At 37.4% G+C, this 24,932-nt stretch overlaps 1 protein-coding gene and 1 long non-coding RNA gene across 15 annotated transcripts in view; one reads left to right on the top strand and one right to left on the bottom strand.

Moving 5' to 3' along the window:
- Positions 1–20,119, bottom strand: part of LOC5573606 (bromodomain-containing protein 3) — an 87,239-nt gene extending 67,120 nt beyond the window's left edge. For 2 of the 14 annotated variants that reach the window (XM_021850521.1, XM_021850523.1), the window contains exons 1-2: positions 19,816–20,119; positions 15,345–15,769 (exon numbers count right to left, since the gene is read on the bottom strand). In XM_021850521.1, the coding sequence (XP_021706213.1) occupies positions 15,345–15,371 (27 nt within the window). In that variant the 5' untranslated portion in view covers positions 15,372–15,769; positions 19,816–20,119. Of the gene's footprint in view, positions 1–2,411; positions 2,507–2,759; positions 2,884–14,603; positions 14,727–15,344; positions 15,969–19,359 lie in introns of those variants that run through there. The other 12 variants (XM_021850516.1, XM_021850522.1, XM_021850520.1 and 9 more) reach the window with 11 other exon arrangements.
- On the top strand, positions 2,538–3,352 carry LOC110678049. The gene is made up of 2 exons (XR_002501422.1): positions 2,538–2,629; positions 2,769–3,352. It is a non-coding gene; the product is annotated as an uncharacterized LOC110678049 (long non-coding RNA).
- Positions 20,120–24,932: the final 4,813 nt, after the last annotated feature.

Here is a 24,932-nt window from a genome sequence, read left to right on the forward strand (position 1 = left end):
TGAAATTATACTAAACTTTTTTAAGTGTTGCAACTATCAATATGTAGTGTTGAAATACTGATTCGATATGTTTGATGGGTAGTGTATAATTCAACAATCATAAAAATATAACACTATTACACCGAGAAATAAAAAAGTGGATTTAAAGAGCATTTTGCTTGAAAGAAATTCATTAGAGACCTTCTATCACCTCTGATTTGAACTTGAAAACCAAAATTTGACCTCGATTACCTTAGGACCCTGATAAAGGATGCTTCAACTAGCCATTTTCATGCAAACCGATCAAAAATTTTTTACTTCATATATCTATGAAAAATAGTTGCTATTATGACAATTTTATGAGATTTTGAATGTAAAAATAAACTTTGCATATGGTGTTATCCTTTGCATTGTGATTTTTTTACAGCAGTTCGTTCTTATATTATTGATTGTGCACGAAATTATACAGATTCTACAATATATTTTTTTTATTAAAAACAGAACTTATATGAAACATGTATGTTCGAGCAATATGATCATAGCCGGTCAGAACTATCTCATCACAAAAATAGACTATTAAGGCCCAAGTAAAAATGGAGCAAATGTCAAAAGTGAAAAAGCAGTTTTCAGCGTTAAAATCGACAAATAAAAAAAAATAAAAACACACAGCTGTTTTATTTGCAAAATAGAAAGGCTGTGTGTTTTTATTTTTTCCGATTTGTTGATTTCAAGGGCGAAAACTGCTTTTTCATTTTTGACACTTGCCTCATTTTTTTCTTGCACCTTAATGCATGCTATTTTTGCAGTTGCAATGCAATATCGTCGCTGTGTATGAGCGATATCAGAATTTTTTAACTAATCAAAATTATTCAAATTAAAATGTTCGAAGGGAAACCTTTGTGCTCCTATAGCGCAAAACTACACATAACATATTTTGTTTCAAAACAGTTTCCAATAAATCTCTAAATAACTTTTTTACAGCATACAACCGTGGTATGAAACCTTATACACACATAATTTAGAATGCAGAATCTTGGCTTAAATAAACCGAGATTCGCACAACCGAGTAGTCAGCAGAATAATTTCCTGGGATCTCAGGAAATAAAAACCGAATATCAGTACATCGTTCTTTGTTGCTAAGCAACCGGGCAATTTGCTACACGTGTTGTGCTATATGCACTTCTTTGTTGCTAAGCAACCGGGCTACTTCTGCTACACGTGTTGTGCTATATGCACTGGTCCCTTCCCGAAGAAATACCGTAAGGTGGTTCCGGGGAGATGAGGGTCTGAGTCCAAGGGTCATGTCGATGCACTGTTCACCACTTGAGCAATTCTAAATGAATTGCTCATGCACAGTGCATAGGCTGGTTTTAGCGGGTCGTCGTTGGTGCGTCATCCCCGCATTTCCTGAGTTATCTTCTCAGGGGATCTGTTTGCAGATTTCCCCCTTGTAAAAAAAAAAAAAAAAAAAAAAAAAACGGGCAATTTGATAGCTGAGTCTCGGTTAAATTCGGGAAACCGAGATTCGCACAGCCGAGCTCGTAAAAAAAATCCAAATATGTAGGACGACTAATATGTAATGCGTTTTTATGTTTCTCAAGAGCTTTACCTGAAGTGACTCATACTACCCTAGGACTTGAAAGTATATAACGAACAAGTCTGAAAAAAGACCTGCTTTTGGTCTTGCAGGCAAAGAATAAAAATAATATATAAAAATATGCTTGACAATGAAAACAATTGAAATTTATGTTGAGTGAAAGTTCCAGAGAACCTAGAATATCATTAGCGTAAAGCTTAGCCAAGACAATGACATACATCGTGAGAAATGACACCAACTGAATGTTGGAACTCACAAAACAAACAATTCAAAGCGAATGTCAACTTTCCACAAGGCATGCTAAAATCGAAAGTAAGCGCCGGCGGTTACAGCAGCATTTAAAACTTTCACCTCAAAAATATGAACACGATGCGTCAACCAAAACTATTCCTTTCGAACGTTCGCCCGATCCCCGACTGGTATATTGCAAATAAAGAAACTGGAATGTAGCAGTCGCACGAATGAGCTGTTTTTAAACAGGGAAGTTTCCTTGAAACCGACCAACAAAATCATGCAAAACTTCCGCTCTTTCGTTGTCGGTCCAAGTCACTAACGAGTTTCGCCTCAGACACCACACCAACGAAAATAAAGCCAATATTTTTACTACACACTTCTGTTTTTACCATTCACTTGACACGAGCACAATCAGTAGTAAGTGAGTTCAACACATGTGGTTGTCTGTTTTTGCAAAATATAAACCATCAACTCCGGAGGTAGACTGGTATGTATGTGTTCAGGCAAAAAATAAACGAGATTAGCACTCCTCGTCATAAGACTACAGCCATAGACACGAATCGACTAATGGTACCAAGGGCAGACGAAGTGATTGTCATACCGTTGTAGAAAAATGTTGTTTCGTCATACTGAGCCTAACGGGTAGAAGAGATTTCATTATCTGTTGTCAGACGGTCACTGATTGTCGTCGACGCCTTCGTCATTTTGTCTTCACAATTCTGTCTGCATCAAACTGAGCAAGGCACTTTCCCTAGATAAGTCACGAGTTTGCACTTTCTGTTCATTGAGTCCTGATTACACTCCATCATCACTCAAGAGGTAACTTAAATTACGTGAAAAACAGTTTTTTTCCGAGATGAATTTCAAGTGAACATTCGTGAACATTTTTTTTTCCATCTTATATAATTACTTTGACCGCATCGAGAAAAATGGAACGAAAGCTTGACACCTTTTGCAGTAATTTCCAAAACGCAGCTGCAACATCCACTTGATATACCGAAGGCGACAAGGACAGTGGCCCAGACATGGCACGCAGAAAGGCAAACAGACATCAGGGCACACGTCTGAACGGGACAATCCAGAACGTTCGATTGGCCCCTTTTACGATGCTTTTTTGCTCGCCTCGTAAGCCTGATGTGTTCGAATCGAACTGGCAGTGAAGAAGGCACGGCATAGTCTGAGTGTGCTTCCCGTACAAAACGCCGCACCGACGAAGTAATGCAATGTTTGAGCCAAAAGGGAAAGGGAGTAAGCTGATGGCAGTGTTGCCAAAGGAGTGGAAAGACAAAACTCTAAATTGTCAATAACCGCCCAAGTAACCACAAATATTAGAATATTTCATTAATTTGACTGAACGTCAATATTTTTTTGCATTACGAATGTTCTTTTGCTCTTATTCCTTAACTGTCAAGTGCTTTATAGCATTGCTTCAACTCAACAATGACCTTAGCATTTTGGGCGAGTTTAGAGTTACTCTATCATGCAAGATTGCATCTCTTATCAAATGATTTATTGTCAACAATAGTACAAGTTTTCGCTTGGGCATGTAAAGAACTCGAGAAAATCAAAATTTCAGCCTCCATAGTATTATAGGCCCTATTCACAAATCTCTCTGTGGTGGACGGGTGGATGTCCTATGGTGTTACAGCTCATAAAGTTGTTTTTAGATTATGTATATATACAAAAAGCGTTACAAAGTGGTGGGTGGGTATCAAAAAATACTATTACTCAGAGTCTGTTTGGTGCTATAAAAATTGTTAATTTATCAAGAACTAATGATTTTGCTTCGTGGTGCAACTTTTTCCAATGTAACTACAATTTATTTCATTTTCCAGCATATTTTACGCCTACTTCGTTTGGCACCGGATGATGTAATGCCGTAATAGTATTTGTATAAATTTTCAGATAAATTCACTTTAAAACAAAAAAAAAATACGTGAATTTTTTGTTTGTTCAAAACTTTAATATCAATTTTCTCGGTTTCTTCAAAACTGCAGTTGCGCCTTTATGATACTGAACGCGAGATATGAGAAAAACGTTGACGAAATATCGATAACATCTGAAAGAAACTAGAAAAAAGAAGTGTGAATTGATTACTTGTCTTTAAAAAAATACTTGATAGGGTAGGTAGCTTTGAGCCAACCCTTCTCCAGTAGAGAAGCTAGGTAGAATTCAGGACGCTTCGAAACCTTCTCCTATGTCTTTTAAAAAGCTTCCAATGTAATGTAGGATTTGTTGTTCGCGTTGGTGGGATAAACTCTACAACTTACTGCACGAATGATTAACTGATTAGGTGAACCGGTGAAGTCGGTATTGATTATTTCCAGGCTCGATTCGATCCTTATGTAATGTCGAAGGTATTCATTGTACTCAATGCTTCGTTTAAGAGGTGCTTTTATTCGGCTTCTGGTATCCAGCACTTCATGTTCTTATTACAAGTTCGAATCCAAATATAGACGAATTGTCTTACGTAATTAATGGGCATTCCCTTACTTGGGCGTTGTATGGCAGAAATTTATGGGAGACCAACTGAAAACATTGAACACTATTGTTTGTTGCGGTAGTACGACGGATTTGGACCTTCATTGGCGATGTACAAGAAGAAACCCATGACAGGGCTGGTAGCAAAAAGTAGTGCCAAAAAAAGTTATTTTAGTGACCAGATTTGTGAAATAAGTGACTAAATAGTGACTTCCGATTCTGGAAAAAGTGTCTGAAAGTGACTTGAAAATCAAAACTTAATTAGTTTTATTTCAGTTCTACTACACTGCTTTGCGATGAAGAAGGGAATATCCAATCTGATCCACTACAGGTAGTAGGTCTAGTTGACTACTAAATTTGGAAATTTGTATTGTACTTCCAAAATTTCCAGATATTGCCAACAATTTTAAACAGAGAAGTTAGCATTTACGCAAATAATCCTTTTTTTAGTAGATTTCCAACCATTTCAAAGTGTTAGAAAGATGCTTTGAAGAAGATCACCATTTGTGTCTTTTTTACCAAAGAATTTCAATTTGTAATGGAAATTTCACAAAGAATTTGGTTTACATGTGAATTTTTTTTTCAAACTCCCAACAAATGATATATTAAAAACCGCTTAAATTGAATTCAAAATGTGTAGATCTCAAAATGTTTCCAATACTTCAAGTCGATAAGAATTATTAGCTTATAGATGAAGTTGGATCAAATATAATATTCACAGAAGGATACTTTCTATTAGTGTAACTAGATCAAGATTACGGAAAGTTTAATATTTGGCTATCGATCAATATTTCAAATTAAAAATGATGATGGAAGATCGAATATGATGCTTAAAATCAATGTAGGGGGATTAGGGGCATAATCAACACCCGGGGTGAAATGGATACCCCTTCAACCTCTGAGAATATGCATACTTCATCAAAAGTTCACACACTGCATGAAATCTGTATTGCATTTGAAATGTTAGACGGTAAAAAAGTTTATGTTTTGCTTCAATTGTCCGTTAAAATTTAACTTTAAGTTTTTCTTTACTTTAAATTGTCAATTTAATGCTTATATTATAAGCAAGACGGTGGGAGAATTTATTTTTTGAGCAAAATAACGAACCTAAAAAGGCTCTTTTTAGCTCTTATGATAGAGGGATAGCCCTTTACACATCGGAACGACTGACAGACCACAAATATTTTGGAATCATTAAATTTCTTGCAAATGTTCATTTTGCCCCGATACCTTTTTACTAGCCTTGTCTTGGACCTAATTTTCTATCGCACTTTTCTGGCATATGATATGACTTTTATTACCATGAATGAATGTAGCATGTCGTACTAACATAAAACATGAAAACTAGCCGGGAGTTATTTGAAAACATGTCATTGTATGGTCTTAAAATAAGCATTTCCTTCCCTTATCATAGACGCTTCCTTTGAACGCCAACTAAGGGTGAACAAATAGTTGAATCAAGCCTGAGTGAAATTGAAATTTTCCATCAGCAAGTTAAATGGGAGGTACATTTGGCCGAATAGGCATTTAGCATAAAGACGATAGGCTTGATTCATCTGAGTTATGCTTTGAAAGTAGTTATTAGCACAAAGCTTCTAATATTTTAATCAATGACACTTTCATGATTCACTTGGTATTGGGGAATATTGACTATAAAGTCGAATTGTCATAAACTAATAATAACTAATAATTAAAAACAGTTTAATATCGCGCATATTCTTGTCAAAGGGGCCCAAATAGCCGTAGCGGTAAACGCGCAGCTATTCAGCAAGACCAAGCTGAGGGTCATGGGTTCGCATCCCACCGGTCGAGGATCTTTTCGGGTTGGAAATTTTCTGGACTTCCCAGGGCATAGAGTATCTTCGTACCTGCCACACGATATACGCAAGCAAAAATGGTCATCGGCACAGTAAGCTCTCAGTTAATAACTGTGGAAGTGCTCATAAGAACACTAAGCTGAGAAGCAGGCTCTGTCCCAGTGAGGACGTAATGCCAGAAAGAAGAAGAGTCTTGTCAAATATAAACTGCGTGGCTTTCTAAAAACCTCCAGCCGAAATGAATCAAAAGAAGAGGATCCGACTCCCCACATTTCTTTGAAGAAACCATGCATGATTTCATGAGCGATTCATCGAAAACGATACATTCTATGCAGCATTTATGTATTACGTATTAATCCATGACTATATGCTTTGGAAGCATTCTCAAAAAGCTTTGAAAAAAGGAAGTAGACTCTACCGAAGTTCTATTTGGCCATTTTTGAAGGTTTGGTTTGCGAAAAAGACTGACCTAAGAGGTATGATAATTTTTTATTCTCAAATATAACATTAAATAATTATTCTTGAATTTGCGTTTTAGTATAAATACCTATTTTATAGGATTTTGTAAAATTTTAAAGAGCTAATGTGCTCCACACTAGGAAAGTTTGGTTAATAAAACGAATTTCGAAGACAAAGAGAATAATTAGGATGCATATTTTAAACCGTAGTGTTCGACATTAGAAAACAAATATCTAACACCACAAGATATAAAAAATCCTATTAAATGAGAATGCATCAGATTTTCAAAAAGAATACTAAACATTTAAACCTTTAGTTTTACAACAATGAATGAACAACAATGAACTTACAACATACTAATAATAACTTAGATACTATTACAAATTAAGTGGCACTCTATGAAAGATTAACTTTTTTCACAAAAAAAAACAACCTAAATCAAAGTTTTGATACTGACATTAAGTTAAATTTAAACTTAGCCTAAATTTAAAGAAGGCTGATTAGTAAATTTTTCTCGAAAATTTAGCTCAAAATAGTTGAAAAAAGTGACTTTTTGACGAAAAAAGTGACTTTAGTTGAAATGGCTTCAAAAAAGAGACTTTAAAGTGACTGGCTTAAAAAAAGTGACCAAGTCACTAAAAAGTGACTCGCTACCAGCCTTGCCATGAACTCACCAGACTCTATGGCGAACCCAGTATTTAGAAGGTAGCGAAAGTCGGAAGGATACGCTGGGCAGGGCTTATCTTCATTTTCGTTTTGCAGCGTTTGAAGGGGCAATAAAAGCGCATCAATCCATAGCCAGTCAGTCATAGGAGGGGTAAGGGCGATCTGTTTTTTTTTGTTAACGATTGGTCGTCCATCCGATACAGATCTATTTTCAACTAATTTATAATGGATCAGTGCTCATCGCATCAAAACAAAGGCGCCACTGTATATGGGATTTAACATTGTGATAGCATTGCTGTTCTGTCAAACACACAAGCCTACGGTGGCGCTATCTATGCTTTCCGTAGCGGCCGTTTTGGTTATTTTAATGATCCATTACATCTACTTTCTTCTACTATTTTACTCTCACACCGAGCAGGTATGAGAGTGCTCTGCTGTTAGTCCAATCAATTTCCATAAAAGCCATAGTCCTGCGGTGGTTCGTTTTGCCGAGTTCCTGAGTCGTTTCAGTCACCATCTGATACTGACGGAGGATGGATGTGCTCCCCAAAGCACAGTCCTCCGTGCGGCGTCTTCTGGTGGCTGGACGGATTTTTTTTTGTGGGAGGGGGGGGGGCTGGGAATCGAACCCCTGACCTTCCGCTTATGAAGCGAAAGCGTAACCTCAAGGCTAAGGACCCCTCTAAGGGCGATCTGTGTGGAAAACAATGAATCGATTCATTAGCGTTAATATCGATTTATTTTGGTTTTCTTACAAATTTCGCGTGTCTATATTACTTCATGAACTCATCACGCGACAAAAGGGATTCCAGATAGGTCCATAAGTTCAAACCTGTAGGTGGATAGATCATCAGCCAACTTAGATTCAGTGTGTTTTGCTTATTTTGTGTTATGATAATCATGTTGAAGTTGGTCGACTTATGGATTCGCGCAACTAGTTTGTTATGATGAAATCGATGGACTTCACTGTCTATATCAATGTTCGAGTTTTAAAATTTTCAAATGTTTGTGATAATAATATTTGTGATCAACCCATAGCGAACTACATGACAATCGGATGGCAGTCATCATCATGCTTCCAAGAAGAAGAAACTATGTCTAAAACTATGAATGTTATATTAAACTCGGATTTGAACCTAGATTGCAACTGGCGAAACACGTTCTGAATTACAGTTTCAACCCCAACCCGATTCAGGTTCGACCAAACTACAATTTGCTTGACGTTGGTTTGTTTGTGTTGATAACCGACCCAGTTCCTAACAACGAAAACAACATTAGTTGAACATTTGCTAATCCCGGACTTTTCAAACTGTGGCTCATTTGGTTGAACAAACATTCAAGTGGAAATGAGACAAGCACCGGTATCACGAATCAGAGCTTATAGAACATGGATTCTACTACTAAATTTATTATTCTGTTACACAAGGTTACCTGAAGACCCTACACTTATGTTGGTCAAATACATAAAAAATTAAGCAAGAAGGAAATTCACGTGTATTTTTTTAGTGTAGTCTATGCTGATCAAGAAAATGCCGTGTGAGAAGGAACAAAGCATTGGGTTGAAATTATATGAAAATAACTTGACACAATGCACTATGCTAATAATACTGCAAAATGTAATGAATTGACCTACTAACTAATTATAAAGGGTGCACCATCTCTTACGTCGGTTTGTAAGAAACGAATACCTTTGAAATATGATGACTAATTTTTATATCCGAGTTATTTTTATTTAATTAGCGCGTTGCAATATAATTAGCTATCTTTGAACAACATCAATGGATTGACCCCTTCTATTGGGCGAACCAAAATGAGCTCGGTATAGAGATGATTGCTTTGAACTCGTCAATGGTCGTTCGACATCAGACATGCAGGATTTTTTGTATGCATAAGTTAAATACAGAAAACGATTCTATAACATTTCCCAAGATGTACCATTCCCCAGAAAACAAATCCCCAGAATGAACCATTACCCATAACACTATATACACGCTTAAATCAGACTTCCGATCTCAACTGTGCAAATCTCGGTTAAAGTTCTTTTGCTGACTTCTCAGCAAAAATGAATTTTGATGTCAGCGGTACCCACAGGTACTGCTATAAACAAACTTGATTTTATGCCGACATATCAGTTAAAATTCAGTTGCTAACCGCTCGGCTGTGCGGATCTCGGTAAAAGAATAAAAATTAGCCGAGATCAACTGAGTGTGTACCTATGTTAAACTATGTGTAGTATCATGTTATACATCTCCGGACTGATTATAGCTCTGATATATTATGTAAATTCGGCAAAATAAGTAGGTATTCATCACTATTCTGCACATTCAAATGATACATCCTTCTTTACGTCAAATCTAAAAAATGTACAACAGATGTTTAACCCTCTCTTTCCCATGGTAGCACAGGTGATCCACCGATTTTCAACGAACGCTAGCTAAACCGAATTGGTACTAGCAGCTCAATAATGATTGGAATAAATTTATACGTTCTTGTCTTATCAAACAACGAAATAAGTGACTCAAGGGTCAAACTATTGAAAAAAAAAACAATTAACTAACTATTGAAAAACAATTGTTTTATTGTGATTTATACATAGCTATTTGGAACAACTTTTGTTCAAGTATTTTTTTTAGAAAAGCCATTTTGATAATCAAATTTTCGAACAAAGCTGTGGGAAAGAAAGGGTTAATGATGTACCTTTCTTTCGGTCTTGTCATATTGACGATATAGACAAAAGTTTCCATAGGGAGACCATATGACAAGAAGTCATTTGGCATAATTAATTAAATGATCATGGTTTATTTTGCATAATGGTCATTTTGGCAATGATCATTTGGCATAACATGAAGAACATCCTACTTGAAAAGAAGGAGCATATCCTACTTGAAAAGAAGGAGCATGATGCTACGTTCATGCTAGAGCTGATATTACATAATATAAGCTATCTCGATATCAAACGTCATACTTCTTATTTCCAGTGAAAACTAGATGTAAGGTTTCTGATGTCAAGAGAGCCTATATTACGTAATTTCAGCTATGGTCTGAACGTAGCATAACTATGGAGGTATACCTAATGGTTATTATTGTGTCAAATAGCTGTATAAAAACTCATTGTATGCCAAATGTCCTCATGCCATATGGGCTCTCCATCGATATATTTTGGCTATATCATTTATGGGAATTTACTGAATGAAGGTTGTATCATTATAGTAAGTAAAATAATCATAAATACCTACGTATTTGTTTTCACCTCCAGCAGTGACACACGTAAAAGAAAAAAAACATGCAGCTTTCTGGGAAACGGTTCATTTTGGGGGAATGTTATAGAATTCAGTAAGCTCTCCATAACTCAGTTAAAGAACTATAGTGAATGTTGGTTTTCATGGCTACCTCGACGGTCCCTTGAAAAGCAGTTGCACTGATTTCGTGTTCTGTAACTCGATTTATCCCTAACTTAATGGTCCCTTCAACTTCAACATCAACGTGCCTTCTATAAATTTACGATAATCTAGCGCCGACATTGACGAATTAAATTTGTGTAAGATGTTAACGTACTATCACTGATAATTTATCGTTAACGACGATAACTATAAGCATAAGTTAACATTATCTGCGACAACGATAATTTATCGATTAACAACCCTGGCCCCTTCAATATCGAGTTATGAAGAGCTGACTGTAGTTTGAAGTGCAGTGTGGCATGGTGTGCATTTTTTGTTGAAACTAGTAACAGTTATCACATTTTTTATGCATTATAGGATAAAAATAGACCTAAGAAGGACGAAGTGTTAGTTTTCTTTGACCTTCTTTGGTCTTTGGAACCAGGAGAAATAAGTTTGATTCCTCATATAATCTGACTATACATATTTTTAACACTTTCTCCCGTTTAGCACATCTTCCAAAATTCAACCAATAATTTTCAAGAAATGTTTCCAGGAATTTTTAAGGACTTCCTACAAGTTTTTCGTTTAGAACAACTATTATATGAGAATTCAACTAGAATTTTCTCACATGACACCAGCAGGAATTACTCATGGAAATACTCCCAAGTTTTTTTTTAATCTTTAGAAAATGTTTAGAAATTTTTCCAGAGATGTTTTCAAATAAGGGACAAAAAAACTTATCAGATAATATTGGAGAAGCTTCTGAAAACACCCTGAAATTAATTCTAAAGAAAATAATGAAGTATCCTCTGATAAAAGTTGTGTAAGATCAAAAACTAAGCCTTGATGAACTTCTACAATTTTGAAAGATATCCTGGACTCTTGAGGAAGTCTTAGAGGATGTTCTACAGTGAAACCTCCATGAGTCGATATTGAAGGGACCATCGACTCATGGAAATATCGAGTCATGGAACAGCAATCCTTTGGAAAGCTGTTTGAAGGGACCATCATAGTAACCATGAAATTTTGTTTCCAGTATGGTTCCATGAGTCGATATCGAGTCATGGAACATCGACTCATGGAGGGATCACTGTAGATAAATTTTTAGGATAATTGAAAAAAAATCTGGTATCCTGCAACATTTTTTGAAGACTTTTCTTAAAAAACATCGGATGGAATACCTAAAAAAAATCTGTAGGAATGATCGAAGGAATTGTTGAAATTATTGCACTAATATTATCTGATGCAAAACCATAAGTGAACTTTAGCAAAATCCACGAAGATTTTATTTGAGAAATTACTCGAGGAAAGTTCGAAAGAACTACAAGAGTAATCCTTGGATGCAATGCTAGATAAATTCCTAGAAACAATTCTGGATTATCTTCAAGAAGGATCCCAGATTGAATTTACTGAGGAATTCATGGATTCCTCAAATAATCCCTGGAGAAATGTTTAAAGATTTTTCTCGCAGTAATCGTGAATGAATCCATATAAACATGCCTGAAAGAATTACTGACAAAATCGACTTTAGGAATTCTTGTGATGTTTCTCGGAAAAAATCCGAAACGATTGAACGATTGTTTTTCAGACTGGGATAAACCTCTGTGGGTCTTTTTGTAAGAACTCCTGTAGAAATCGCCGGAAATTTTTCTAGAGTAACAATTGGAGAAATTGATGGAAGAATTAGTGGAAAAGTATCTGAAGAAAATCCTTTGAATCTCAGTAGAAATTATTGGAGATTTGAATGCTCACGGATTTCCTGAAGTACATTCTGGAACCAATTTTTGAGAGAATTTGTATAGGAATGTTCAGAGGAGTTTTAAAAATATTTCAGGATACATCTCTGGGTAAATCTCTAGAAGAATTCTTGAAGCTAATCTGGGACTAATATGGGGGTTTCTCTCAAGCCTCTAGAATTTTGCAGCAGGATTCATGCTTTCAGAACAAACAAAAATATAGAAAACTAGATACCATTTCGTTTAGAATAGATTTAAGAGACCTTTCATTAAAAATATACTTCCAAAGACTCGCAGATAGTGAATCGAATAGTGACCAAATTTCTAAAATAAGACGTGCACCAAGCTTAAACGATTTAACAGTAGTGCTTTTCCAAAGTAAAACTCTTCAAATCATGGTTATTGGCGTTTTGAATCAAGTAAATCAAGTTAAATCCCTTCAATCGAATGTACTGATCTTTTACCGTGTAATCAGATCATGAGAAATTACCAGGTTAGAACCTGAGACGAGACTCGCGAAGACGGTCTTCTTTTTCTGTAATTGCTGAGTTGTTTCTTATTCTACTCTGTGTGTACATCAATCATGCGTAAGCCGTTCAAACTGTCACATGAGCATACCAGCAAAAAAAAAAAAAAAAAATAGTGGGTAAGCGTAGCATAAATGACCTTTTTAATAGAATGTCATGCCTGCAAATGTGGCAGACATTGGGAATAACTAGTTAAATGTTTAGATTTATCAGCATCTTTGGAAAAACTGCTCCTACTGACTGAGGTTTTAATATCAGTTTATTTTGAATACAATACTTTTCACTTTTTCAGCCATAAAAACGCTGCATTGGGCTTATTCACAAATTTCATAACGCTGAAGGGGGTGGGTGGGTGTCCTCACGGTGTTACGGCCCATACAAAATTAGTAGAATATGCATACAAAAAGCGTTACGAAGGGGTGGGTGGGTGTCAAAAATGGCCATTTTCAGCGTTATGAAATAAATGAATGAGCCCGTTTAATGACAGTGGAATCTGGGCTGCATATGACGTTGATATTTTTCCTCTTCGCGAGTATCTCTCAGGTGAAGAGTAGGTTTTCACGGCTACCTCGATGATCCCTTTGATTGCATTTGCACTGGTTGTGTATTCTATAACTATTGATACCTTCCTAACTCGTTGGTTCCTTAAATGTCGAGTTGACTGTATTAATTTTATTGAGATTTCTCATTAAGTCTAATTCAAGCATAATTCTTCAAATCGGCGTATCTAACATTTGCATGAAATCGTGAAAAATGCGATGCAACATATTGTAAAGCATTTTAAATCCTATTTAAAATGTTTTACATTTTTTCTATTGCTGTGTCTTGTAAAAGTTGAAGAAAAGAACACTGTTTCTAACCACTATTAAACAATTCAGATTTGTTTTGAATTGGATTGAAAAACTGGTGAAATTATCGAATAAACCCTTTTGCTTTGTGCCGCTCACATACACCATGATGATTCGTCGATACCATACCTTGATTGATACATACACCTTGCTTGATGCGTCGGTTTGACAGTTCGTTTTTCACATGCGTCACGTCGTATACACCAGTATTATTTTGAAGTTGCACATACACCGGTTTGCAAATTCCCATAAAACCTAATAAAGTTAATAAATTCGACAGTTTCTACCTTTAACTACAACGAATATTGGGTTTCCGAATGTTTCCAATTTCAACTCGACTAACAAGAGCGCGGACGGAGCCGTGAGTAACAAAAGTAGATGGAGAACAGTTCTTGTGAGAAAATTGGTAAGAAATATTGACTAGAACCGAATACGAACGAATGTTCCACATCAGTTTGCCGACACGTCAGCTAGCTGCAGCTGTAGAAATCCCAATTTCTCGATTTCCAACATGTTTAGTGATTCGGAAACGGTATGACGTATCTGCTGATTCAAATTTTATGTTTTGATTCTGCATATAGGTCGCTTTACTATGAGCATATGTACGGTGTATGTGCTAGCATGAACAGTGTTGACAGTTGAGTCGCTTTGCAAACGTAGGGTGTATGTAGCCAAATTAAAAACACTGAGTAAAGTGCACATAGGGCAGAATTGAAATTTATTTCAAAAAATCGAAAAATGGTTTTAGGAATACTTTTGTAGGCTCAATATGTAGATTATGCGTTTGTCAAGCCCATGCAAAACAAATCTTGGTTTGTTTATTTTTGCAGATACGTCGGAATGAAGAATTATGCTTGAATTATTAAGGTGATTTACCGAAACTTGACTTGCAGGTTAATGTTTTGATTACAAACACAAATTAACAAAAACCCCATCGTTCTGTAAACACTGGCCGGGCTGTTCCTGAGTTGAAAGCCGACTGCGAACAGTCATCTTCGCCGAGACGCGATTCACCAACACTATCTTCGGTTTTACTCGCTTTCAATGAATAACCGGATCAATCACACCAACACAAACACGTCACCATTCGAGGTTTCCGAGCACTCGCTCGTAGGTGAGATCGCGACTGTCTTTTCCCACGATCCAGATTGAGTGTCTTGCTGAGTGACGAGCTGACAAACACACACACACCGAGAAAGAGAGCGAGAGCAGACGAAGCAGCAATCAGGAAGAAAGAAAATTTTGCTTCTGGGGGCTATCCCAGAGTCACCCTGCGCGTAGTTGCAATCAATGCCTACCACGATTTGTTATTCCCTATTTTGACAGCTCAGGAGCAATATGACAGATCGTCGAATGCCGATGAGATTTTCATGATTTCCGACCTAAAATTTATAAAAAGCAATCATTTTCCTGCCGAGGGAATGCAATTTTCGATAGCTGAATTCGCATTTTATTGCCTTTTGGTGCAACCCAAATATGGCGGGCGGCATTTGCGAAAGCTGCGTTCGGGGCGAGGAACCTTCGGTTGTTATTTTCGTTCGCATTAGGCCGATTTTTCATTGAAATTGGGCATGTCGGGTAAATTTGAACAATCATAAAGCAATTGTGGGTAGTTACCTGTGTTTCAAAGGGGATAATCCACATGAAAATCGCGAAGAACAACACGGCCTAAGCACAACACAAGCCACTCTTCGTGAAGAACACAGGCGCTTCACTTGACCCTACGGCGCGGGGCACTCATACACACGCACACATCCGTACGTCGTTCCGGACACGGATTCGATGATCCACGTACGAATCTCAAACACAACTAGAGAGAGGCCAGGCGCAGCGAATTTGGTACCGTTTTCGAACCGCGGCACCAGCGCCAAGTCCCGTCAAGAAAAAAACGGCAAGCACTTGTTTTTGTGTTTGTGTGCGCGACTTACAACGTAAAATGCTTTTCACTCTTCTCGATTCCCCTCGTGTCAATGTGTGCGTGATTTGTGCAAGTCAGCGATCCAAGCAACACTTTTCTCCGGATTTATTTTCAAACTTTACACCTGAAATTACACTTCCCCGTTAGAAACTTCACATCACGGGCAATCCTTACCCGGTAAACTTTCACCAGCAATGGTTTTTCCCAGGAAAATTCCACTTTTACAGCACGAATTCACCGCACTAAACTCGAGTGAAAATCTCCTGCCCAATTTTTTCCTTCTTCTTGCGTTAATGCTTTTCGAATCGACGGACGGACGACTGCTTGAATGTGTTGGTGTGCGTGTGAGTGTGTGGGTTGTTGTGTGTAAGCGCAGCTACCCACCGCCGCACTGTGGGCGAGAATGAACTCAAAACATGACTAAATTTGTTTGGTCTTTCAGCAAGTGGACGAAACAATCTTAAACCCAAAAAAAAATCATGTATTTTGGACAGGCTAAGGATATGCATGGAAACGGCGATCGATTTACTGCATAAGAATCTCATATTTTATTACGCAATGTTACTTATATGCTTAATATTTTACTGTACTTTGAGTTTCTGGGGAGAAAAAGCCTATAAAAAGCAGCTTTAGCTTCCAAAACTTACTATTAATAATCATGGAAGTGGTCGGAGTGTTCATGTTCTCAACGTGTGCTCACGAGAAAAGTTAAGTTAAAAAATGTGGGGTTTTTAATTACAACACACTGTTAATCTCGTGGTAAATGTTACCGTCATTCAATGTTTATATATATGTTGTGCACTGCAAACACAGAAAACATTCCGATCCATTGTAGGATTATTCCTGGCAAGTAGATCCAATAAGTTGAAATCTACTTGAAAATATGATTCATGTTTCAGGATAATATCGTTCATTCGTTTCTGAGTATATGAATGGATTTACACGTTATTGATAAACGCTATGATGAAAAGAAGATCATCCTGTATCTACCAAAAGTTATGGTTTGGATGTTTATTCATTCATTGCTCAGAAACGACGTGCTACATGCATGGTTACCAATGGCTTTTACGGCATTACTCGCATAATTTGCGATCTTGCCCTAAAACCTATTGGTAACCAAGTGTGTAGCTTCTTGTTACCAAACAAACGAATGAATTTACACGTTAATCAACAATGCTTCGAAGAAGAGAAGATCCTCCTCTATCTCCCGGTGGTGATAGTTTTCATCCTGGTTCATTCTTTTGCTTAGAAACAAGGAGCTACACACTCGGTTAACAATGGCTTTTGGAGCGAGATCACAAGTTATGCGAGATTATCATATGTTCAGAAGAACGGCATGAGTAATCCAAGGATGAAAGGCTGGAAAATCAATAGAAAAAAATCTGGAGAAACTACTTGGGAAATCCTAGATCGAGTTATTGAATAATTCCTGGAAGACGTTTTAATTTGTCATTAATCCGTCAGAGACTTTTGAAAGCAATTCCTACTGAAAACTCTGCGTTGGAATTCTTGTAGTTTCTAGATAAAAAAAAATCCCATAACAAATTTAATTTTTTTAAATTTTGAAACGATTTTTTTTTTATTTACTTGGAAATCTTTACAAGTTCTCCTAGAATCAAATGGAGAAATAAGAAGAAAATTAGTGAAAAAAGTATGTGCAAATTGAGTTGAGTTGGTATGTGCAAGTTGAGAAATAAATCAATTAGTGGAAATTATCTAAAGGATATTTTTTCTTAGTCTCTGGAAGTTTTGATGGTAAACCCTGGGGAAACTATTAGCGATATTAGAAATATCGAAGGGAGAATTGGTGTACGAATCTCAAGGGAAGTCACTAGAACAATCTTGAATCTTTTACTCGAGAATAATATAAAAAAGTTTGAAGAACCTGTGGTAGAGCCGTGTAAAAATGACTGGTTTCTCTGGAGCTTCACAGCAAGCCTCGCTGCAAGCAGACTATGGAATGACTTTGAAGGCAACTTGTTTTTTTTTTTCATAATAGAGACGATAGAGACTTTAAATCACAGACAAACAGACGTCACACTCTGATCATTGTCCATCGACCACCTTTTTAACAGTCGATTCAAAAATATGGTAGGTAACTAATCCGCCACCCGCAGCGCTCGTATCGTTTTTGTTCGTGTTTGACGTTTACACGCACCGATTTTAGCATGGGCGTACATGTCCTCGTGACTATGTTTTTGATCGAGATTTGTTCTAAGTGTTACGTCTGTTTGTCTGTGCTTAAATTATACAGTTTTTAGACTTGCATTGAAAAGTGTCTAAGTTTCTAAAAAGTGACATTGTCACCAGCCCTACTAACGCTATGTTCGATTTTCCCTGTTGAAACATATTGGCGATGGAACAACATGCAACGCCCAGTGGCATTACCCACACGACTACGAAGAATTCGAACCCACTATCCTCAGCATTGTCCTGCTGAACTGTGCGTTTATCGCTAGAGCTATTTGGGCCACAATGAGCCATTTTACGAAGCAGGTCAAATGACAGGAGACCTGGGATTTTTCAATCATCGTCGTCAGTTTTCGCGATGATGATGGTTGATGACTGTGCGCATTTCTAGCGTAGCTTTTTATACAGGCGAAAACATAAATGGAGACAAATTATTAAAATATTTTTTATCACAAAAGTGCCTCGTGCAACATGGGTGACAAAGAGGTAGTTGATACAATAACTGTGTAATGTTGCAGTAACGACCATTTTTGGATCTCTGTTTTGTCATTTTCTCCATGTCTCCGTTTGGTAAGATGATGCGTTTTTAATAATCACGCTGGATTTAATCCCAGGTCTCCTGTCAATTGACGTCGTCGCGACGATCAGCTGTTCCGAAACGTCTCGTAAAATGGCTTATAGCCAAATTTTTCATCCAAGAACACTAATAAATCAGGGTTAAGTATCCTATAAAAATGCGTCTGGTAGTTTCAAAGCAAATATATAATCAATCAGAATCATTGATCAGAAAGCACGAAACTGTAGAACATCCAAGAGGAACAAAACAGGGTTTAGTAAACAACTAAAGTTTTCATTCGATGTGTTGCGGTATGACCAACCCTTAGTTTCAATTCCTCTAACATGTTTAATATCTTTTGCAGTAATATTCATACACCATACACCACTATGACTCGGATAGCATGGCAAACAGGATGCTAAGTGCAACCAAAGCTTCACTACACGGCAAAATTCTCTCTCCTTTGTTCTTCAACAAAACTTGAAAACAATGGTGCCAACACCTGTCAACTTTGACAGGTACTGACACTGTTGTTCTCACATTTCCCAAAGGAGAGAAAGAGAGCAATGCAATGGGCAATTGTGGTTCTAGAGATATTTTCTGCCAAACAGAAAATTATGCGTGTTTCAACTGGATGTTTTGTTTGCTATCTCGTGCCTGTTTATGCTGTGAGATGTTTTTTTTTTTGCTTCTTTCGGCACATTGATAAATTTTCAATTTAAATATGCCATTGAAAATGAGACCATGAATAAATACTATGCCGCAGTACTTTCCAATTGAAATACAGGCACTTGTTCCCATCAATTCGAATCATATACCGCAGAAATAATGTAGCCATGTTTTGAATTCGTTTCCGCCACTGTGCGCCGCACCACTGCGACAACCCGCCGACCGAGCGAATAATATTGAAGAGTGTGTGATGTGAAATAAAATGGCGGCATCGGCTTTTATTTCATTTTCTTCTTTACCCGTATGAGGAGAGGAGCCGCTGCAAAATCTTCGGTGACACACACTATTCGGCATCACTTTCCGACGACAATCGCCAGCAATAATTTATTTTCCCCTAAACTTCTCAACGATTAGGCAATCGCACTTTTTAGCTTGAATTCTTTATCACAATAATAAATACGATGGGTAAAATCGATCATTCCATTTCACGCTTCTTTAATTTCTTCTGTTTTTCGCTACACTTTTTCCATTCATTTCACTGACACGCACCGCAAACAGTAGGCTGGGAAGCAATCGTCACCGAAAATTCTCATCACCACCATCCGCCAAAAGATTCATTTTCCCGTTACCGCAGAATTCAGTAATAATACTTTTGATATACGTACGACACCCGATAGTTAAAAATCACAATCAATCGAGACCGAAGAGAAATGCCCAGTGTTGTTAAAATGCAGCTTGGAATATTTTCAATCAACCTTCAACACGTACGAATCACACTTTTCTTCACCATTGCAAAGCAGTAGCGCAAGCTGCCAAAAAACTCGCGAGGTGAAAACGCGTAAATCCAAATCTCGTCGGCGAGAGATGAGGATGCGATCTGCCGTGAGTGACTGACGACTTTTCTTTGGGCGCTGCCATAGTAAACGCGTCGAGCGACGCGTCCGCGTGTGCGAGCCCGCAAAGCAGAATATCAACAACAGGAAATCCTTTGATCGCATCGCGTTCGCGGACGCAGACGCGTTACTATGGCCTCACCGTTTGGCGAGCGTCCCGTAGATTCGGAACACACACACACATAGACAAACGTACAGGTTGTAAATATTCGCCGCGAGTTTCCTTTTGTATGCATCACTACCAGATCACTACACCATAAACTGAGCAACGAACGACGATCCTCTCTCGTGAGAAACGCAAAAACCGAGAACGAGACTTTTCGCCACCACTCATACACACTAAATTGAAATCGGCTGAAAAATACTTCCGGCACTCGGGCGAAGCTGGCAAGAAAATTGTTTGCGCTCGTGATGGATGCAAGAAATTTGTTTTGAGGCGAGACCGGCTAGGGTTACCAGCTAGATATTGCGGCGCTCATTTTAAATCCACATCCAGCAGCGGCGGTAACGCGCAGAATTCAAACGCAACGTCAAAACTCAAGTAGGCTTGGATTTTTTCGTTCTTCAAGGACGCAAATGTTTCAAATTTGCTAAATCTGCAACATTTGATGACTTTTATTATCATTGTGACGGTATATAGACATTTTCATATAACGCATTACGTGGATTTATTTTGCAGAGCACAATAAAATTAGATTTGTTAAAAAACGCTCCATTCGCTTAAGAAATTGATATTTTTTGAAAATAAAAACAATGCATTGTAGAAAAAGTGGTGAACTCTCCAAGGGCAACAAGCCATTTTTCGGGACTTCTTAATAGAAAAGCACGATTGTTTTCAGTGCCGAATTCTTTAAACTGTTAAGTGCTTATTTATAAGTTTAACTCTTCTTCTTCTTCTTGGCATTAACGTCCCCACTGGGACAGAGCCGGCTTCTCAGCGTAGTGTTCTAAGAGCACATCCACAGTTATTAACTGAGAGCTTACTTTGCCAGTTTTGCATTCATATATAATGTGACAGGTACGATGATACTATATGCCCATGGAAGTCAAGGAAATTTACATAACGAAAAGATCCTGAACCGACTGGGAATCGAACTGTAATTAGTCCTGTGTACCTATCTGCACAGGTTTTTTTAGACAAAAAAAAAATATAAATTTTGTTTATTTTTCGAAGCGTGCGGCGTTATAAACTGTTTTGACTGTCGAACAATAGCAGTTTTATTCCAGTTTGTAATAATCATCAAATGTTTCCAGTTCCTGAGTTCCAATTTTGCGTAGCATATTGAAACTCCACAAAATGCATGGTTCTGAAACTAAAAAAATATCAGTTGATCCAATCCTGGCTAATTCATCAGCCTTTTCATTGCCGTCGATTCCACAACATCCAGGAGCCCAGTAAAGATTTACCGTATTATTAGTACAAAGTTGTGAGAGCAAGAGGAAGCATTCCCATACAAGTTTTGACGTGCACGTATAAATACGATTTCAAAGCATATAAAGAAGCCTGACTATCAGAGAATATACATATGTTAGAATATATAAGATTCCTTTTTAAACAAATAGAAGCACATTCCAGAATTGCTTGCGTGGAAGACGGTTGGCCATCTACCCATTGTTGTTGTTGTTGTTGTTTGAGAGGGACTTTAACCCGAAGGTCATTCGTCCCTTATAAATATCTACCCAATGAAACTGAAAGGTTAACACCAGGGCTTGTTACACTAGCTCCTACTTGACTATTTGTTTTGAACCATCAGTGTAAAAAATGATAGATCCTGATCGGACTTTGTGGTCCTCCCATGGTTCAAACAGTATGATCTGATTGTATACCACATTGAACATACGATTTAAATGAAACGGCATTTTCACCCAGTCTGTGTTGACTGTACACGGTGTCTTTGTGGAGTAACTTTATTACAAAAAAATAGTTAAGTCTGAAATTTCAAACTAAAAACAATTAGATTTTGCTCTTTCATTTGCGACCAAAATCAAAAAAAAAAATCGGTCGGGGGTCCAGAACATTTTTCTTATAATGTGTAAAGTATTTATGGATATGTGTTTTTGTACCGGCGCACATTTCGTTAAACGTATGAAGATACGGGACAAACTGCAAGATCAAACCATTTGAATACCTTGGCATGGAAGGTAAAGTTGTTCTTGGTCAAAAGAGCTGTAATAAGCATAAATGACATATGATAAACGCATAATCACAAAACTGTCTCAAGCATCATTTTAATTATTTTCCACAAAAGCCCTTGAAAATCGTACTTAAATTGGTCATAATGATGTAAGAAGTTATTAGGAAATATTTCTTGCATAACTTATGATCTCATCCTAATGCGAACACACACAAAAATTGTGCGGTAAAAACTACCATTCTAGGGGGTTAACTTGAGCGCTCGCACCGGCAATTTTCAGCAAACCAGAAATGCGCATGATTTTACCATGTCTGTAGTTGAAATCAGATTGGTGAAAATGATTTCTGTCAAATGTACCAGAAAAGTGGTGGGATGTACCGTAAACATAGTCAAATGATCTGAAATTCCATGGTAGTTTTGAGAATTGGCGTAGTCAGCTACAATAGTAGTTTTTACCACAGAATTTGTTCCCGTGTAGTATGCACCTGAAACGTAAAGCACTCAAGTAAAATTTATCTCTTTTACCAAAGTAATTTTGACAGCTGATCCAGTATGACCGAAGTGTCACTTTTACTTGCAAAATAATTGAGCGGCATAGGAAAAGTGACAGCTTCATTTGATTTGTACTGCAGGCGTTACCGACGTTATGAAATCAGTTCTACTTCTCAGCAGCGTACAGTTCAAGTAATTTCGGTAACGGAATCATTCCTTGACCGTTTCTTGTCCTATCCTTTTGCACAGTACTTATGATCAGCGTACCGGCCATAAGCCCTAAGTTCCTGGTTTTTAGGGTAAAGATACATAGAAGTCAATTCTCGAATTTTCAACAGCACAAATTAGTATTAGCATTAAGCATTTCGCACAAATTCGTAGGTGGTACACTGCCGTTATACGCATAATTGTCCCATGTTCCAAAAAATGCAATCGAGAAAAACGCGTTTAAAGATTTTAACACATTTTGGCCCCGTATTGCCCAGGTGTGTGGTAAATTAAATTAAAATCTTGACAATAGTATAAAGAAAAGCGTGTTTATTAGAGTCAAGCGTTTGTTTTATGGGAATAAAGTTAATTTGACTACAAAATTCAAAGTGGGACTGTTATGCCTAGAAATACGGGGTTTTTGGTGAATTTCTACGCATAACAGTCCCACTGATAGTACTGACCAATTTTGCGCCAAACATACTGCTGTGGATGACCGTTCTTACGTATAGATTATACCGAATGTAGAGGACGTATATCCTCAAGACTATGTTCAAGCAACTTATGTAGGCTCAAGTGACATGTGCCAAACGGAGCCACATGTGGGGAAGTGAAGAAACACGACTTTATAGTTTGGGATGGAAAGCAAAGTTTTCTGTTTGTGTGATAATGAGAAAATGTTTGAGTTAGTGATCTGTGTCATCTGCAAATTCAAGGTTCACGACACAAATTTTCACACGATTTGACATTTTTTTGGACTTTGTTTGCAAAATCATGATATTTGATACATCGCAAATTAAGTTTTAGAACCACCAACATATTTGCCACTTGGACCGAAGAGCCAATTATCTGAAATAACCCGGAATATGTGGCCGGGTCATCCAAAACCTTTTGAACTATTCTTCTTTTGACTTGACTTTGACTTCTTCTTGATTTCATCATGTTTGATATGGGATCATTCAAAAATGACGTCCATCATTAGGGGGAGGTGGGGGGTCTACGAATGTGTGACAGTGTGTGTATAAGGCATTGGAAAAAATGTGACAGAGAGGGGAGGGAGGTCTAGAAATCTCGAAAAACGATGGACGTCATATTTGGATCGTCTATGTCGCAAGATAGGTCTCAGGACCACCAATATAATGGCCACTTCCTCTGGGGAACAGGGTATACAGCTGGCATGTTATCAAGTCATCCAGGAACCTTTGATTACCCTTCTTTAGCCTTGTTTTGGGAATTTATGAAGTTTGATGATGTCAACTAGGTTTCAGAACCGACAGTTTAGAGGCCATTTCCCTCAGGGAACCTGGAATTTGGAACAATCCGACATGTGGTCAAGACATTCAAATACATTTGAACCACCTTTAGACTTGATTTGCAAATTCATGAAAATTTATATGTCGCAAGCCAAATTCACCAATATAATGGCCACTTCCACCAGTGAATCGGTATTTGGTACAACCCAGCATGTGGGCAACCCCATCCAAAAAAGGTTGAACTATTTTTATTTAGACTTGGTTTGCTAAATCATGAAGTTGATTTGTCGCAAGTCATGGACTCGAAAGTAGAGTGGTTACTAATTCTTCAAGTGGGATTATTTCAGTACTCTCCGTGATGAATCCAAAATTAAGGTAAATTTCTAATCTATGACCTATTTGGGTATTGAAAATTTCAATCAAATTTGACGTCAGGCTCGCATGAATGATCCCGATAATAAAAACACATAAAACAGGTTCTGTTCCACATGGTATGTAAAGCCAACGTAAGAAGATGTTCAAAACGATTTTCCCAAACACCAGCTAAATCAAAACTTTCAACTGAATATTTTGTGCGAGATCAGCGCAGTGAATTGTATAGTGTGACAGTTATGCGTAGAAATACAGTAGTGGGACAGTTATGCGTGGAAATTCAACAATGGGACAAATTGACTTGACTTGCTTTTCATTGAGTTTCCGAACAAAGTTAAGTTTTGGTAAGTGTTTTCTAAAAGTATACGTAAAAATAAACTGTTTGATGACAAAAAGTCAAAATGCACAAAAAGTAACATGGGACAATTATGCGTATAACGGCAGTACAGTCCTAGACCATTGTATGAGGGTTGCCTCCTTCCCGTCCGTTACCAAAGTCAGAAATTTGGGACTAACCTCT

The sequence above is a fragment of the Aedes aegypti genome, chromosome 3, assembly GCF_002204515.2.
Source record: "Aedes aegypti strain LVP_AGWG chromosome 3, AaegL5.0 Primary Assembly, whole genome shotgun sequence".
NCBI classification, from domain to species: Eukaryota; Metazoa; Arthropoda; class Insecta; order Diptera; family Culicidae; genus Aedes; species Aedes aegypti.